This window comes from Lepidochelys kempii, chromosome 3 (genome assembly GCF_965140265.1).
Source record: "Lepidochelys kempii isolate rLepKem1 chromosome 3, rLepKem1.hap2, whole genome shotgun sequence".
NCBI lineage: Eukaryota > Metazoa > Chordata > Testudines > Cheloniidae > Lepidochelys > Lepidochelys kempii.
The window spans coordinates 138752614-138771954 of NC_133258.1; the positions used below are offsets into that span (position 1 = coordinate 138752614).

At 44.4% G+C, this 19341-nt stretch overlaps 1 protein-coding gene across 1 annotated transcript in view; it reads left to right on the forward strand.

Moving 5' to 3' along the window:
* The window catches only part of WDR64 (WD repeat domain 64), a 139973-nt gene that overhangs the window by 91753 nt on the left and 28879 nt on the right, over window positions 1-19341 (forward strand). The window contains exons 13-15 of the mRNA XM_073336679.1: window positions 10586-10709; window positions 14251-14423; window positions 17048-17230. Coding sequence (XP_073192780.1) covers window positions 10586-10709; window positions 14251-14423; window positions 17048-17230 — 480 coding nt within the window. The remainder of the gene's footprint in view (window positions 1-10585; window positions 10710-14250; window positions 14424-17047; window positions 17231-19341) is intronic.

Here is a 19341-nt window from a genome sequence, read left to right on the forward strand (position 1 = left end):
TTGCTGGCTTTGTCTGCCATACCCACATCCTCTCCTCTTTCAGATCAATTGTTGTATACAGTGGTGTTGTAGCCATGTTGGTCCCAGGATATGAGAGACACAACGTGGGTGAGATAATATCTTTTATTGGACCGACTTCTGTTGGTGAGAGAGACAAGCTCTGCAGAGCTCAAAAGCTTGACTCTTTCACCAACAGAAATTGGTCCAATTACAATAACTAATACTTTTTTTTAAATGGACCAGTTATTGTAAAGCCTATAGACTTTATCTAGTCCTTCCCTTAGAAAAAGTGTTAACAAACTAGACAAACATAAAAAGCTGGGTGGTTGTTTTTTTTTTTAATTGATCCCCCCTTCCTCAATCTGAGTTGCCTGTTTCAAATGTGAGCTTTTGGGCAGGGTCTCTGAGTAACATGTTTAAAAAAAGTACCTGAGCCTCAGTGATATTTTCAAAAGGGATTTAGGCACTTAGAATCCTGTCTCCTATTGACTCTCAATGAGTCTTAGGTTCCCATGGGTATGTCTACACTCCGGAATAAGGTCGAATTTATAGAAGTCGTTTTTTTAGAAATCGGTTTTATATATTCGAGTGTGTGTGTCCCCACAGAAAATGCTCTAAGTGCATTAAGAGCATTAACTCGGCGGAGTGCTTCCACAGTACCGAGGCTAGAGTCGACTTCCAGAGTGTTGCACTGTGGGTAGCTATCCCACAGTTCCCGCAGTCTCCGCTGCCCATTGGAATTCTGGGTTGAGATCCCAATGCCTGATGGGGCTAAAACATTGTCGCGGGTGGTTCTGGGTACATATCGTCAGGCCCCCCTTCCCACCCTCCCTCCGTGAAAGCAAGGGCAGACAATCGTTTCGCGCCTTTTTTCCTGAGTTACCTGTGCAGACGCCATACCACGGCAAGCATGGAGCCCGCTCAGGTAACCGTCGCCCTATGTCTCCTGGGTGCTGGCAGACGCGGTACTGCATTGCTACACAGTAGCAGCAACCCATTGCCTTCTGGCAGCAGATGGTGCAATACGACTGGTAGCCGTCATCATTGTGTCCGAGGTGCTCCTGGCCACATCGGCCGGGAGCGCCTGGACAGACATGGGCGCAGGGACTAAATTTGGAATGACTTGACCAGGTCATTCTCTTTAGTCCTGCAGTCAGTCCTATTGAACCGTCTTATGGTGAGCAGGCAGGCGATACGGATTGCTAGCAGTCATATTGTACCATCTTCTGCCGGGCAGGCAAGAGATGAGGATGGCTAGCAGTCGAACTGTACCATCTTCTGCCGAGCAGCCATGAGATGTGGATTGCTTGCAGTCCTTCTGCACCGTCTGCGGCCAGCCAAAGATGTAAAAGATAGATGGAGTGGATCAAAACAAGAAATAGACCAGATTTGTTTTGTACTCATTTGCTTCGCCCCCCTCCCCCGTCTAGGGGACTCATACCTCTAGGTCACACTGTAGTCACTCACAGAGAAGGTGCAGCGAGGTAAATCTAGCCATGTATCAATCAGAGGCCAGGCTAACCTTCTTGTTCCAATAAGAACGATAACTTAGGTGCACCATTTCTTATTAGAACCCTCCGTGAAGTCCTGCCTGAAATACTCCTTGATGTAAAGCCACCCCCTTTGTTGATTTTAGCTCCCTGAAGCCAACCCTGTAAGCCATGTCGTCAGTCGCCCCTCCCTCCGTCAGAGCAACGGCAGACAATCGTTCTGCGCCTTTTTTCTGTGCGGACGCCATACCAAGGCAAGCATGGAGGCCGCTCAGCTCACTTTGGAAATTAGGAGCACATTAAACACCACACGCATTATCCAGCAGTATATGCAGCACCAGAACCTGGCAAAGCGATACCGGGAGAGGAGACGACGTCAGCGCGGTCACGTGAGTGATCAGGACATGGACACAGATTTCTCTGAAAGCATGGGCCCTGCCAATGCATGTATCATGGTGCTAATGGGGCAGGTTCATGCTGTGGAACCCCAATTCTGGGCTTGGGAAACAAACACAGACTGGTGGGACCGCATAGTGTTGCAGGTCTGGGACGATTCCCAGGGCTGCGAAACTTTCGCATGCGTAAGGGCACTTTCATGGAACTTTGCGACTTGCTTTCCCCTGCCCTGAAGCGCATGAATACCAAGATGAGAGCAGCCCTCACAGTTGAGAAGCGAGTGGCGATAGCCCTGTGGAAGCTTGCAATGCCAGACAGCTACCGGTCAGTTGGGAATCAATTTGGAGTGGGCAAATCTACTGTTGGGGCTGCTGTGATGCAAGTAGCCCACGCAATCAAAGATCTGCTGATATCGAGGGTAGTGACCCTGGGAAATGTGCAGGTCATAGTGGATGGCTTTGCTGCAATGGGATTCCCTAACTGTGATGGGGCCATAGACGGAACCCATATCCCTATCTTGGCACCGGAGCACCAAGCCGCCGAGTACATAAACCGCAAGGGGTACTTTTCAATAGCGCTGCAAGCTCTGGTGGATCACAAGGGACGTTTCACCAACATCAACGTGGGATGGCCGGGAAAGGTACATGATGCTCGCATCTTCAGGAACTCTGGTCTGTTTCAAAAGCTGCAGAAAGGGACTTTATTCCCAGACCAGAAAATAACTGTTGGGGATGTTGAAATGCCTACATGTATCCTTGGGGACCCAGCCTACCCCTTAATGCCATGGCTCATGAAGCCGTACACAGGCAGCCTGGGCAGTAGTCAGGAGCTGTTCAACTACAGGCTGAGCAAGTGCAGAATGGTGGTAGAATGTGCATTTGGACGTTTAAAGGCGCGCTGGCGCAGTTTACTGACTCACTTAGACCTCAGCGAAACCAATATTCCCACTGTTATTACTGCTTGCTGTGTGCTCCACAATATCTGTGAGAGTAAGGGGGAGACATTTATGGCGGGGTGGGAGGTTGAGGCAAATCACCTGGCTGCTGGTTACGCGCAGCCAGACACCAGGGCAGTTAGAAGAGCACTGGAGGGCGCGGTACGCATCAGAGAAGCTTTGAAAACCAGTTTCATGACTGGCCAGGCTACGGTGTGAAAGTTCTCTTTGTTTCTCCTTGATGAAACCCCCCGCCCCCTGGTTCACTCTACTTCCCTGTAAGCTAACCACCCTTCCCCTCCTCCCTTCGATCACCGCTTGCAGAGGCAATAAAGTCATTGTTGCTTCACATTCATGCATTCTTTATTCATTCATCACACAAATAGGGGGATGACTACCAAGGTAGCCCAGGAGGGGTGGTAGAGGAGGGAAGGAAAATGCCACACAGCACTTTAAAAGTTTACAACTTTAAAATTTATTGAATGCCAGCCTTCTTTTTTTTGGGCAATCCTCTGTGGCAGAGTGGCTGGTTGACCGGAGGCCCCCCCACTGCGTTCTTGGGCGTCTGGGTGTGGAGGCTATGGAACTTGGGGAGGAGGGTGGTTGGTTACACAGGGGCTGTAGTGGCAGTCTGTGCTCCAGCTGCCTTTGCTGCAGCTCAACCATACACTGGAGCATACTGGTTTGGTCCTCCAGCAGCTTCAGCATTGAATCCTGCCTCCTCTCATCACGCTGCCGCCACATTTGAGCTTCAGGCCTCTCTTCAGCCCGCCACTTACTCTCTTCAGCCCGCCACCTCTCCTCCCGGTCATTTTGTGCTTTCTTGCACTCTGACATTATTTGCCTCCACGCATTCGTCTGTGCTCTGTCAGTGTGGGAGGACAGCATGAGCTCGGAGAACATTTCATCGCGAGTGCGTTTTTTTTTCTTTCTAAGCTTCACTAGCCTCTGGGAAGGAGAAGATCCTGTGATCATTGAAACACATGCAGCTGGTGGAGAAAAAAAAAAAGGGACAGCGGTATTTAAAAAGACACATTTTATAAAACAGTGGCTACACTCTTTCAGGGTAAATCTTGCTGTTAACATTACATACATAGCACATGTGCTTTCGTTACAAGGTCGCATTTTGCCTCCCCCCACCGCGTGGCTACTCCCTCAACCCTCCCCCCTCCCCGTGGCTAACAGCGGGGAACATTTCTGTTTAGCCACAGGCAAACAGCCCAGCAGGAATGGGCTCTTCTGAGTGTCCCCTGAAGAAAAGCACCCTATTTCAGCCAGGTGACCAAGAATGATATCTCACTCTCCTTAGGATAACACAGAGAGATAAAGAACGGATGTTGTTTGAACGCCAGCAAACATACACTGCAATGCTTTGTTGTACAATGATTCCCGAGTACATGTTACTGGCCTGGAGTGGTAAAGTGTCCTACCATGAAGGACACAATAAGGCTGCCCTCCCCAGAAACCTTTTGCAAAGGCTTTGAGAGTACATCCAGGAGAGGCGCGAATGCCAGGCAAATTAATCCTTTCACATGCTTGCTTTTAAACCATGTATAGTATTTTAAAAGGTACACTCACCGGAGGTCCCTTCTCCGCCTGCCGGGTCCAGGAAGCAGCCTTGGGTGGGTTCAGGGGGTACTGGCTCCAGGTCCAGGGTGAGAAACAGTTCCTGGCTGTCGGGAAAACTGGTTTCTTCGCTTGCTTGCTGTGAGCTGTCTACAAGCTCCTCCTCATCATCATCTTCGTCCCCAAAACCTGCTTCCGTGTTGCCTCCATCTCCATTGAAGGAGTCAAACAACACAGCTGGGGTAGTGGTGGCTGAACCCCCTAAAATGGATGCCATCATATGCATCAAATGCAGCTCATCATAGAAATGGCATGTTTGGGGCTCTGACCCGGAGTGGCCGTTCGCCTCTCTGGTTTTCTGGTAGGCTTGCCTCAGCTCCTTAAGTTTCATGCGGCACTGCTTCGGGTCCCTGTTATGGCCTCTGTCCTTCATGCCCTGGGAGATTTTGACAAAGGTTTTGGCATTTCGAAAACTGGAACAGAGTTCTGAGAGCATGGATTCCTCTCCCCATACAGCGATCAGATCCCATACCTCCAGTTCAGTCCATGCAGGAGCTCTTTTGTGATTCTGGGACTCCATCGTGGTCACCTCTGCTGATGAGCTCTGCATGGTCACCTGCAGCTTGCCACGCTGGCCAAAGGAAATGAGATTCAAAACTTCGCGGATCTTTTCCTGTCTACCTGGCCAGTGCATCTGAGTTGAGAGTGCTGTCCAGAGCAGTCACAATGGAGTACTTTGGGATAGCTCCCGGAGGCCAATACCGTCGAATTGTGTCCACAGTACCCCAAATTCGAGCTGGCAAGGCAGATTTAAGCGCTAATCCACTTGTCAGGGGTGGAGTAAGGAAATCAATTTTAAGAGCCCTTTAAGTCGAAATAAAGGGCTTCATCGTGTGGACGGGTGCAGGTTTACATCAATTTAACGCTGCTAAATTCGACCTAAAGTCCTAGTGTAGACCAGGGCTATGTCACTTAGGGCCATACATTAGAAGGTATTTATCTGCCTGAAAATGCAGATAGACAGCAAGTAGGATTTTCAAAAGCACCTAGATACCAAGCTCCTATTGATTTCAGTGGGACTTATGCATCTAAATACCTTTTTAAAATCTGATTCTTAAGCACTTCTGAACATTTTACCACTTTTCTTCATACTTTGTAAAGCACCTAGCATACTTTTAATTCTTTGTCTGTGTCTTAAAGTCTTTAGGAAACTGGCTAATTCTCAAGTGCTGAGTATGTAGGAGCTGGCTTATTTCTTGAATATGGAGACACTTTCCCTGGAGTGAACCCCAACATTCCCTTTCTCTGTGCCAGAGAGGCAGTCTGTAACCAACATGATCAGTTCCCCCTGCTGCCAGTTTCCATCTCTCTCTTCAGGCCAAGGAACCAAGGATGGGTACATAAGCCGCATGTGGAGGTCAGGAAGTCAGCCAGGAAGACTCACTGTGGACTCGCCAACAGCGGAAGAGCAATAGGGAGGCAATACTCCTGGCGCTAAGAGGCACACAGAATAGAAGGACATTGGCCTTACTGGAGAAGCCTTATAGAATTGAATAAATAGCCTTTCTGTAGACTTTAATAGAGAATTTTATCCTTCCTATAGAATTGCATAGGATGACTCAGAAAAAAACTGGATCACAATCTCTTCTATTCTATAGGCTTTAGCACTAATTTAATTACATCAGAATCCAATTCTGAATTGGATTGAACAGTGTCACAACATTGTGAGATTTTTTAGCCCTGAATTATGGGAAATTGTTTTCTTTTTCCCACCCTGAAAATCAAAAATTTGGATCAAAGATGCCAGTTTTGGTCCATCTCTATTTGTTGTAGAAGCATGAAAAAATGACTAATTTTGCCAATAAATGCAGTGATTTAAATATGAACCAACTAAACCCCCTTGCTATAAATATGTCAGAAAAGCTATAAGCAAAATTGGCCGTTAATTTTCAGTGCCCTGCAGCTGACTTCTACAGCTTGATGATCAGAGGGGCTGAGCACCCACAGTTCTTGTTGACTTCACATGGAGTTATGGGTAGAGCTGAGCAAAAATTTTCAGACCAACAGTTTATTTGCCAAAAAATGGTGTGTGAAACTATTGGTAAATTTGACCCAGTTTCAGCCAAGACAAATTTTTTTTTTCAAGGCTCAGCTTCAGAAAACTCATGCATGTGTCCATGTCCCTGTCCTCTTTTAACCTTTAACCCAATGGTTAGGGCATGTTTCTGAAAGTGGAAGACCCATGTTTGAATCCCCCCTTTGGAGCAGGACTTGATCTCAGCTCCTCCCAGTTGAATAGCTCAACCATCAGGCTCTAGGCTAGTCTAGAGTGGGTTAGTCTCAACCTCTCCTGTTGCAGCTGCTCCACTTTGTATAAATACTTAAATATTCATTGCGGAAGGGACTTGAATTTTGACAAACTCTGAATATTTTCAGAATCAAAGCAAATATTTTTTTCTAATATTTTCAGTTTTCTGGCCAAAGCAAAAAATCAATTATTAACCCAGCTCTAGGTATGGATGTTCAACATTACTGAAAATTGGGTCCAGCTGGGGCACCCAAAGTTAGTAGCCACTTTTGAAAGGCTAGTTATAGTCTGAGAAATGAGGCTATTTGCTTCACAGTCACACCCAGAAGCCTTGCTCAGGATTGGGACCTCATGCTAGTTGCTGTAGAAAGACATGGTAAGGGAGAGTCACTGCCCTGAAAGGCTTATATAATTATCATATAGCATTATTGCTTCACTTGAGAAACAAATCCTTACAGGACACACATGTTGGATACTCCAACATAATTGATTCATCCCTTCCTTGTAGCCAGGGCCAGATTTAGGATCAGGCGACCATCTCAGGTGCTGGGCTTGGAGGGCACCAGGCTTGGCTCGGGGTGCTGTTTTTGTTGTTAGTGACAAAAGGGAATATAGAATGTCTGAATTAAAAGGTTTCAGGTATTTTGTATGTGGATTCATTTTTTGCTAAGTTCCTAAAATGTTCATAGAACCTTCCAGACTTTCTGAGAACTACATTGTCCTCAAACCTCTTAGAATGTTGTCAGCCATGCCCTTGTGGGTCTATAAGAGATGGTGTGTTGCCAGTCAGTGAGATATAAGAACGAACTGAAGTGAGAGCCCAGCTGCGATATTGTGAACCTTGTTTTATTGTGTAATTGTGAAAGCGTACTTGTGTTTTAAGACTTGAAGAGTGTAAGAACAGACCGATAAAGGACATATTTAATGAGAGGCCAGAGCTATCTATCGAACCCCTATCTACACAACAATATAAAAGTTTCTATAAGCTTAGAGGAAACAATTTTTTTTATTTGCTTACATATAGCATGAATAAATACAGATTTAAGGATCCTAGTGTGCAAGTTTATAGTCTTGTATGAGCAGGGGAAGGAGACCAAAGCCCTGAGGTAAGTGGGGAAGTGAGATACCAGGAGGAAGCATGAGCAGGATAGTACAAGAGGGGAGGGCCTCATGCTGAGAAAGTGGGATGATCAGCGAGTTATCTTAAGTGCCTATACACAAATGCAAGAAGCCTGGGAAACAAGCAGGGAGAACTGGAAGTCCTGGCACAGTCAAGAAATTATGATGTGATTGGAATAACAGAGACTTGGTGGGATAACTCACATGACTGGAGTGGATGGATATAAACTGTTCAGGAAGGACAGGCAGGGCAGAAACGGTGGGGGAGTTGCATTGTATGTAAGGGAGCAGTATGACTGCTCAGAACTCTGATATGAAACTGCAGAAAAGCCTGAGCGTCTCTGGATTAAGTTTAGAAGTGTGAGCAACAAGGGGGATGTCATGGTGGGAGTCTGCTATAGACCACCAGACCAGGGGGATGAGGTGGATGAGACTTTCTTCCGGCAACTAACAGAAGTTACCAGATCGCAGGCCCTTGTTCTCATGGGAGACTTCAATCACCCTGATATCTGCTGGGAGAGCAATACAGTGGTGCACAGACAATACAAGACGTTTTTGGAAAGGGTAAGGGACAATTTCCTGGTGCAAGTGCTGGAGGAACCAACTAGGGGCAGAGCTCTTCTTTACCTGCTTCACAAACGGGGAAGAATTAGTAGGGGAAGCAAAAGTGGAGGGGAACCTAGGAGGCAGTGACCATGAGAAGGTCGAGTTCAGTATCCTGATACAAGGAAGAAAGGAGAGCAGGAGAATACAGACCCTGGACTTCAGAAAAGCAGACTTTGACTCCCTCAGGGAACTAAGGGGCAGGATCCCCTGGGAGAATATCATGAGGGGGAAAGGAGTCCAGAAGAGCTGGCTGTGTTTTAAAGAATCCTTAGTGAGGTTACAGGAACAAACCATCCCGATGTGTAGAAAGAATAGTAAATATGGCAGGCGACCAGCTTGGCTTAACAGTGAAATCCTTGCTGATCTTAAACACAAAAAAGAAGCTTACAAGAAGTGGAAGACTAGACAAATGACCAGGGAGGAGTATAAAAATATTGCTCAGGCATGCAGAAGTGAAATCAGAAAGGCCAAATCACACTTGGAGTTGCAGCTAGCAAGAGATGTTAAGAGTAACAAGAAGGGTTTCTTCAGGTATATTAGCAACAAGAAGAAAGTCAAGGAAAGTGTGGGCCCCTTACTGAATGAGGGAGGCAACCTAGTGACAGAGGATGTGGAAAAATCTAATATACTCAATGCTTTTTTTGCCTCTGTCTTCACAAACAAGGTCAGCTCCCAGACTACTGCACTGGGCAGCACAGCATGGGGAGGAGGTGACCAGCCCTCTGTGGAGAAAGAAGTGGTTTGGGACTATTTAGAAAAGCTGGACGAGCACAAGTCCATGGGGCCAGATGCGCTGCATCCGAGGGTGCTAAAGAAGTTGGCAGATGTGATTCCAGAGCCCTTGGCCATTATCTTTGAAAACTCATGGTGATCGGGGGAGGTCCTGGATGACTGGAAAAAGGCTAATGTAGTGCCCATCTTTAAAAAAGGGAAGAAGGAGGATCCGGGGAACTACAGACCAGCCAGCCTCACCTCAATCCCTGGAAAAATCATGGAGCAGGTCCTCAAGGAATCAATTCTGAAGAACTTAGAGGAGAGGAAAGTGATCAGGAACAGCCAGCATGGATTCACCAAGGGCAAGTCATGCCTGACTAATCTAATTGCTTTCTATAATGAGATAGCTGGCTCTGTGGATGAGAGGAAAGCAGTGGACGTGTTATTCCTTGACTTTAGCAAAGCTTTTGATATGGTCTCCCACAGTATTCTTGCCAGCAAGTTAAAGAAGTATGAGCTGGATGAATGGACTATAAGGTGAATAGAAAGCTGGCTAGATCGTCGGGCTCAACGGGTAGTGATCATTGGCTCTATTTCTAGTTGGCAGCCAGTATCAAGTGGAGTGCCCCAAGAATCGGTCCTGGGGCTGTTTTTGTTCAATATCTTCATTAATGATCTGGAGGATGGTGTGGACTGCACCCTCAGCAAGCTTGCAGATGACACTAAACTGGGAGGAGTGGTAGATACGCTGGAGGGTAGGGATAGGATACAGGGGGACTTAGAGACAAATTAGAGGATTGGGCCAAAAGAAATCTGAGGTTTGACAAAGACAAGTACAGAGTCCTGCACTTAGGACAGAAGAATCCCATGCACTGCTACAGACTAGGGACCGAGAGACTAAGGAGATGGTGGAATCTCCTTCTTTAGAGATTTTTAAGGTCAGGCTTGACAAAGCCCTGGCTAGGATGATTTAGTTGGGGATTGGTCCTGCTTTGAGCAGGGGGTTGGACTAGATAACCTCCTGAGGTCCCTTCCAACCCTGATATTCTATGATTCTGTAACTGGGATAAATCATGCATGCAAATTGTGCATCAGTCATGAAATGGGCTACAAATGCAATAAAAAGTAAGGTATTCAAAAGTTTAACAAATGGAGGGGGGCACCGAAGATGCTCCTTGCCTGGGGCACCATTTGTTCTAGGGCTGGCCCTGTTTGTAGCTAGTTTTCCTTTTTTTCTGTATACTAAAAACTCATTATATTTAACCATTCCTATCTCTAACTTAAAAATAATCTATTTCATGTGACTAGTGAAAATAGGCTATCTTTGCTAGAAGCATATTTTATGGGATATATGACAGTCATTTATTCAGCGTGTTTTGGCAGCCAACTTATAACACATGGTGTGGGGATTTTTGTCGGATGGACTGCAAATAATTTTAATTTTTTTTATAGGTCTGGGAGCTAGAATCCGGGCACCAAATCTACCAGATTGAAGATGCCCATGGGCCTAATATTGAAGTGACCTGTGCAGCAATTGATAAAAATGGGTTTCACCTTGCTACAGGGGCCTATGATGGTAAACAATTGAATTATCATTACTATTCTGTTCTCTCTTTAGAATGAGATACTATATTGTGACCAGGGCTGTGAGAACAGTTTGCTTGGAACCCACCTGAAACCATGTTGGATTGGGGTCCAATTTCAAAAAGCTTCTGCAAAACTGGACTGGTGCTGTTTCGTATGGATCTGGCCACTACCACCCCTTTATATTAAATGCCGCAATGAATAGCAATAAAATAGAGACATGGCATAACTTTAAATAAATACCACAAACTAAGCTTCTCCATGCAATTTGACTTAACTGTGTAGTACATCCTACCTCTGGAGCTTGAATAGACCTACCTGGGCTAGCTGTGATCAAGCTAGTGCATTAAAAATTGAGTGTAGCCACAGCAGCACAAGATGTGGAACAGGCTATCTGCCCCAAGTACATACATAGTCTATTGGACAGGGTGGTACTTGGGGCAGCAAACCTTTCCTACCATTGGTACTGCCACAGTGCCGCTCTATTTTTAGCATGCTAGCTCGACCCAAACTAGTCCAGGTATGTCCCCTCGAGCTGAAATTTACACCTTCAGCTCAAAGTGTGGACATACCTCTTGTGTACCAGGGTGTATGTACCCCGCCTCCAGTCAGAGAGGGGAGAGGTTAGTAAGCGTCCTTGCAGGACAAGAAAAATACCTGCCTGGCCTGAAAGGAGTATGAAAGCTGTCACGCCTGAAAGGAGAATTACAGCTGGATCTAATTTGGGAATCAGGCCTTTGAAAGGCAATTTTAGGCTTTATGGAAAATGGCCTTTGGCTCTGTCTGCCTGGCTTCTAGTCCAAGATCTTTCCCTCAGGACTTAGGAGCTAGACATGAATGGCATGAAGGACAAGAGGCTGTAATAGTCTGCACTGGACTACAGGGACTGTTCCATGATATGATACTTCTCTGGGGGGTCTGGAATAAGTACCCTGTGAATACCTGAGAGTATCGTGCCTTGCTGCATAAAGCCTGAAGCAGTCTGGAACCAGTCAGCCCTGCTCTATGTTACTTAGAATGAACAGTATTAGAGTAAGGATTACATTGAAACAGACACCTGAAGAAAATCCATCCTATATGCAGTGTGACAGTTACTGCAGTGTTAGAAACCCTGATATCTTCTTGGAATTTTCTGACTCTTGTGTGCTTGAATTCTCAATGTTAACACTGTTTTGATGACAGGTTTTTGCTTTCAATTTCCCTTGCTCATCTTCTTGTAAGAAAGGGGAGAAGGGATGAAACTGAGGTGCCCTTCACTCAGGAGGACTAAATTAGCTTAACAGGCAACTTTCACTCAGCTGTCCTTAACATTCTCAACCCTGCCACTCAAGGAGGCTGCATGAAAACATGGCAGCACTGGTGCTGGAACAATTTGTATAGTGGGGGTGCTGAGAGCCATTGAACCAAACTATAAACCCTGGATATGATGGAAACCACTTCAAGCCAGGGGGTGCTGCCTCCCACACCTCTAGTTCCAGCACCTGTGCATGGCAAAATGTGTGCACACTCCAAATTTAAATGTTCACCACTTCAAAAATACTGAACGGACCTGCTTCAAGCGGGGCATGCATTTCACTCCTCAAAGAAAGCTCTAAAACAAGCCAAGGTTTGAGTTTCATAGAATCATAGAATCATAGAATATCAGGGTTGGAAGGGACCCCTGAAGGTCATCTAGTCCCACCCCCTGCTCAAAGCAGGACCAATTCCCAGTTAAATCATCCCAGCCAGGGCTTTGTCAAGCCTGACCTTAAAAACCTCTAAGGAAGGAGATTCCACCACCTCCCTAGGCAACGCATTCCAGTGTTTCACCACCCTCACAGTGAAAAAGTTTTTCCTAATATCCAATCTAAACCTCCCCCACTGCAACTTGAGGTTGCAATCTTAAGTTTCAATCTTAAGTGTTATTGATACGCAAAAACCAAGGTTATGATAGGAACATGTAGGCTAAGTGCATTTTTTCCATCTTCGTATAATTCAAAAATAACAAAACCAATTTTGCTCAAACTTTCAAAAAAATTTAATTATTGTGGGCTAAGCCCAAGCATGAATATCTTCAGCCCAGAAGGCATTTTAATGAGGAAACTGTGAGCAACTGTAGTAAAGTAGTTAAAATGAAAAGGGGAAACTCAGTTTTATAGGATTTGCTGACTCTGTACACTATACATAGTTAGTGTATTTTCCGGTATGCAACATGTCATGTAATGTATGGCATGTTAGTTTGAGATTGTATGACAAGGCTTCTCCGTTTATTTACCAGACCTGCACTGAATTCTTCAGTAAACTTTAATAATTGATTAATCAATTAGCATGGCTGCATAATTCTGAAACTTCAGGGTTTATTGAAATGTTAAGAAGTGCAGCACCAAGAAATGTTGGGATATTCCAGAAATACACAAGGTGCCTCATGAAGAGGACATGGCCTCTGTCACAAAGCATGCAGACCAGATTATTTCCACTTGTGCATACTGCCCTTTATTTGCACCATTTACCTGAGATACTTTGCCCACAGGGCTTAGGGGCTACTCAGAAGGGAAAGCTGTTGTCAGGGTCAGTAGCTCCACATGACAAGGGTGGATCCCAGGTGGTAGCTGCTCCTTCAGAAAGTGCTTCAGCCTCTCTTTCCACCCCCTCATTTTGAGAGAAAGTCTGGTAGTGAGCCATATCGCTCTCAACCTTGTGGCTCTCTCAGATTGGAAGATCTGTGCCTTGCTGGCTCCCTTTCTGCCCTTTTGTGGGCTTGGCACAGAAGCAGGAAATGCAAAATAGGCGTGGAGAAGGACAGAATAGTGGTCTGTTGGCAATGGCAACGTCTGATAACCCCATATAACTGTGCTCACTGAGAGGAGAGGTGAGGGATTGGAGAGTCTATTCCATTGTTTTCCCATTTAGGCAAAAATGCTTTTGCATGCCCACAATCAAGGAAGCCCAGGGTTGAATTTACATTATCTGAAGCGTGAACAGACCTTGCAGGCAGACTGTTGTCCTGCCCCAGGAGATATTTCTAAAAAATATCTGGTGGTTGATGCTTTTACAAAGGTCCTAATGCTGGTCAGGGGCTCATTGTACAAACAGAATTAAATAAATAAGCCTTAAAGAGCTTACATTTGACTTTGAAATAACTCAGCCAACACATGAGAAATTGAAGGAAGGGGTTTTTGAGCCCCAAGATAAGTTATTTCTAGCATGGAAGATTTTAGCAGTGTCTAGAAAGGGAAAGGGTCCATATGAGGCAGGGAAATCACATCAATATTCCCTGCAATTGGCTGATTGAATATTTGTAAGGGATCCCTACATACACGCTTCCTGCCAACCCTGTCCCGCCCTCCCCCACAGCAGATACCTGGTATTTGTGAATTAGTCTATCCCAACCACATGCTTCTGTGAAGCAGTATTAAAATACCAAACATCAGACCTGTAGAAATGGGAAATGTGATGCAGCTGTGTTTTCTCTCTTTTTGCTATTTGGGACTTGTCAGGTTTCTGAATTGAAAATACATGTTTTGTGTTTAACAGTTTTTGTCCTTCTTGTTCAGGAACATTGAAAATCTGGGATTTTGGAAGTGGGCAGGAAATTAAAGCTTTGCCTGTCACAAATGACAGCAAAGATGATGAGCAGTGGCTGCTGCAGCTAGTTTATCTGAAGGCCAGTGAGAGTCGGCATGTGATCCTGGCTTTGGAGCACAGTGGGAAGATCCAAATCATTCAGGTTTTTGATATTTTACATGTGATTTATTTCATTCTGTAGCTGCTAATTCTGAAGTTCAAACAGACAGCTTTCATAAATCAGTAGGCAAACCCTATGCAACTGTCTATGTAAAGTAATTTTTCACCAGAGTAACTCTTTAATATTTAAAATATCAGTGTGTTCAGTGTTCCATGGCTAGATTTTCATCATTCTGCTCACCTCTTTCCATGAATCCACTACACTGGAACCGTTAATATTTTTCTCATTGCAGTTAGGCTTTGGTGGGAAGTCAAATTTCCTATCCCTTAGTCATTTTGCTCACCGAATAAGAGCCAGAGCCTGCCCTTAATTTGCAGGATGTGCATAACTTTACTCATTGAAGTAAATGGGAATACTCCAGTGAGTAAAGATAGTCACACGTGCAAGTGCTAATAGGATCGGGCCCCAAGACTAAAGAACGCTTTCCCTTCCCCTCTCCTTCAGAAGTGAAAATCAGAGGCCCACGCACTCCCTTTTGATGACATGATCTGAGGGAACAGCATGATCTGAATCCTGCATAGGAAGGTTGCAAAGGGATATGAAAAAGAGCGTCCCGTTCTGCAGTTCCTTCCTTCCTCTTGAGTTGCTGCAGTGCAGCGCTCTAGCCCCATTAGCAATCAGCTTAAATAGTTTACAGACTAACAAGAAAATAGCTAGAAGCAAATTTGAGGCTACTTTTGTTCTTGCATATTTCTATTTATAGTGATACCCTTTGCCCAAGCACCTACACAGAAGAGAATACTACACGCAAGGTAGTTGGTGAGGCAGACGTCACCCAACTTGTCTCTCTCTCTCTCTGTTCATAATTTGACAGAGACCTAGCCCACTCTGCCACAATGCACTCATACAGTCAAGTTAATAATCATAATCCCAATACATACAACCATAGGATTGCATAAACAACATACACTCTTAGGCATAGTAAGGTCATGGACAAAAGAACAGTTTTCTGATTGCATCTGGATGAAATTTCTGTAATAAAAAGTTATACACTGTGGTTATGAGCATGAAAATATCAAATGTTTGGAAAAATAAGAATTTATGCAGCCTTCTTTATCTCTCTGAATGTTGCTATGGAGGAGAATAGTCACAGTGTATGGAGCTGCTTTACAAATTAACATACTATAAAACTTGAAATAATCAGTTAATTGAATTTGCTATTTTTGGTTAATTAAAAAACCTCTAATTTTAATTTACTAACAGCTTAGATAGATGTAGCCACATGAACCATTCCTCCCAAACATTACTGTGAATCAAATTTAAATCTGAAAGGTGCTAAATAATACTGCCTAGTAGATTTAAATGTTTTATAGTAATTTTTTTTTCAAATAGTGGTGGTTCAATATTGAAATGGTTTTAAAAAATAACACCCCTCTTCAGCACTGATTAATTTTACAATGCCTCTAGAACTGCAAAGAGAAGAGGAGAGAACTGCAAAAAAAAAAAAAAAACACGAACTGCAAAGAATTGGGTAGACAATCCTCAAATCTGGTGGATATTCCAATACTTAGATTTACCAAGACAACACAAAACAGCTTCTGTAATACCTCACTGGTTACCCAGAAGCCAGCAACATAGTTCCCTTAAAGTAACCCAGCCTCAGGCCTGCACCCAAACACCCAAGTCAAATATGATGAAGATTACTGAAAATCTTATTCATCATATAAAAAAGTTCTATCAATCCCAAAGGATCGGACACATTACCTCCCAGGTTAATGAATATTCCAGATCTTACACAAATACACACTTACAGCCAATTCTTATTAACTAAACTAAAACTTATTAAAAAAGAAAAGATCAGTATACTTACAGACATGAGCACAATCTTGAGATTCAGATTCATAGCAGAGATGGTGAGCTTTGTAGTTACAAAGAGCTCTTTCAGAAATAGTTAATAGGTTTTGTCCAATGTTCATATTCAGGGTGGTCCAGTCAGGACTGGGATCTCAGTCCTTATGGCTTAGGCTTCCCCTGCATGAAGCCTCAAGCAGATCTGAGATGACAGGATCAGGACCCCAGGGTCTTTTATACAGTTTTCTAGCAGCCACTTGACATACAGTCCTGGGTTAACACTAGGCTTTTGATGTAGCCTTCTGTTTCCCAAACCTCACTGGTAATTAACTACATGGATTAACATAAGCTAATTTATCCGTTAGGCAGTCTATTACAAATTTTAAAGAGACATATAGACAATGACGTTATTGCATTCAAGATTCATCTAAACGTTAATATTCTTTTTTGATCTCTGAATCGATAGCTATAGTGACAAAGAGGAACTTATATCTTGTTTAATAATTAGCCACGTAAACACACACAATTAGTATCACCTCTAATTCTCTAACAATACAGGTTTTCACTTCAAAGTTCTAGCCTATCTCATAGGGAAAGGCCCTACTTACCATTCACATACTTTCCTAACATGACTTTAAAGCTTGGGTCATTTAGCCAGCAAGCTGCTTAACCCTTTCTGGCCATGTGTTACACTCTGAATAAGATCTGTTGCAATTATACAACCATGGTAGCAACAATGGTTTGCATGGTCATATTTTAATCAGATAATGTCACATTTGTATTTTTGTCTTTGGTTAAATGGGTCATTTTACTAGGGTAATGAAGGTGAACCTTATCTGACTGTTACATGGGAGCTCCCTGAGGCTGTGTCACTTATTCTGCAAGGGAATCCAGTCATGTCTCTATGTCTGAAACCCAATGCCAGGAAAGCAAATGGTTTTTTTCCAGATGTTCAGCTGTTGTCTGATACAGAACCTAAGAGAAATAATGAAATCCAGGTGAGAACACCTCTTAATTTTCTGCATTATTTACCTAACATCAGCTAGTGAGTAAGAGATTTAGATGCAGAATGAGAGGCAAATGTTCTAAACTTTCCACTGCATTGAAATCCAAAAATATTTTATTTCAGGAGGTGACTATTTCTATGAGATTTAGTTACATGACACCTATTGATATTAGTAATTGTTGTGATTAAATAGATAAACATTGGTATGGCAATAGGCCCTTGATTATTGGTGTACGAATTGGAAATAGTAAATAGAGATGTCCATCCAAAAATCTCAATAGCAGTGAAAAGGACTTCATAAATCTTAATGAATTAATCCTCTCAACAACAAAGAAAGGAAGAGAGAGCCAAAATATGTCTATCTTAGATGAGGGCACTTAGATGTGGAGAAACAGACTCATCCAAGATCAAACAGCAAGTCTGTGACAGACCTAGGGCTAGAAACCGGATCTCTTGATTGCCAGCCCTGTGATCTAGCCACCGGACACTGCCTCCCATTCTAAATGACATGGCCATGGTGACATGAGTTACCTGTATACTTCTCATGAAATGAGGCACATTTAACACAGGCTTGCCAAATCCCTCTCGCCAGGGCAAATAGGTTCCCAGGTGATTGTGACCAATGTTACTGACCTCTGCAGAATCAGCTGTCACAAATTTTTTTAGGTATGTTTGTAGCCCTGATAGTTGTGAAGAAAAATGTAGTGAGTCACCTGTAGCTACTGCTGCTGGGTGGTGAGAACAACTGCTACTCAGACACGTTCAGGCCTGACTCTCTGTGACCTCTACTCGTTCTGCCTCAGTTCAGAGTGTGGAGGAGTCGCTGCAGTGGGATCAATTGAATCCTTTAGGCTCCACTATTCCTTACCATGGGCCACAGGGGAAAAGGGTGAAGATCAACAGTTCCCACTCCTCCTTGCTGCCAGTCACCTGAGGCCAGTTCCAGAGGAGTCCTGCTGTGCCCTTAGCAATGTCCTTATGTGTCTGGGCTCCTCCTCGTTTTATTTTTTTTGCCTATGTCCAGTGGGTCTCCCTCCTGCCTCCCATCAGGCTTGGTGGAACAGAAGATACCCCTCTCCATCTCAGAGAGGCCAGGCATGCCAGCAACTCTAGGGCCCCATCCCCTGAGCAAATGGCTGAATATCTGCCAGAATGGTGCTTTAAGTACTGTATATTCCATCCTAATAACACAAGAACAAGGGGACACTCAGTGAAACAGAAATGTGCAAATTCAAGACTGAAAAAAGGAAATACTCTTTCACACAATGTGTGGCTAGACTGTGGAATTTATTGCCACAGGAAGTTGTTGAGGCCAAGAATTTAGCAAGATTTTAAGAGGGATTGGATGTCTCTATGAATAACAAGAATCCTCTGAGCAGTGGCGTAGCCAGGTGGAGAAAACAGGGGGAATGGAGATAAAAAAGGCACCACCCGCTTGTGCTCACCCAGCGGCGCTCCAGATCTTCAGCGGCACTTTGGCGGCGGGTCCGTCACTCGCTCCGGTCTTTGGCGGTACTGAAGGACCCCCCACCGCCGAAATGCCGCCGAATACCGGAGCGAGTGAAGGACCTCTGGCTGAAGTGCCGTCGAAGACCCGGAGCGCCGCCTGACCCGCCGTTGAAGACTCGGAGTGCCGCCGGGTGACAAAAACTTTAAAAGGCGCCACTGCTTCTTGATGGGAGAGCGCTGCCCCGCTCCCCCCAGCTACGCTACTGCCTCTGAGGTATAATAGTTGATGCCAACAGATCACTGCAAGGAATATAAAACTTCCTGCTTCAGGGGTTAAACCAATCTCAAAATATTAGGGATTAGGATGAGATTTTTTGTGAGGGCAGATTGTGCCACAGCTGCCTACTTTGATTTTTCACCTTCCTCTGAATCATGTGGTGCTGGCCAGTGTTGGAGACAGGACACTGGACTAGATAGTCCATAGCTCTGATGCCTGTCTAATTCCTGTCTAATGCAATGTGTTGTTCAGTTGCTCTTGCTGTTAATTTCATTTGGATGTTTGCGATGTGTGAATGTCTCAGTTCAAGTATGTTTGTGCCGGTATTAATGTATGGTGCAAACAGTGTAATACAAAGGGGAAGAAGAATGATCCTG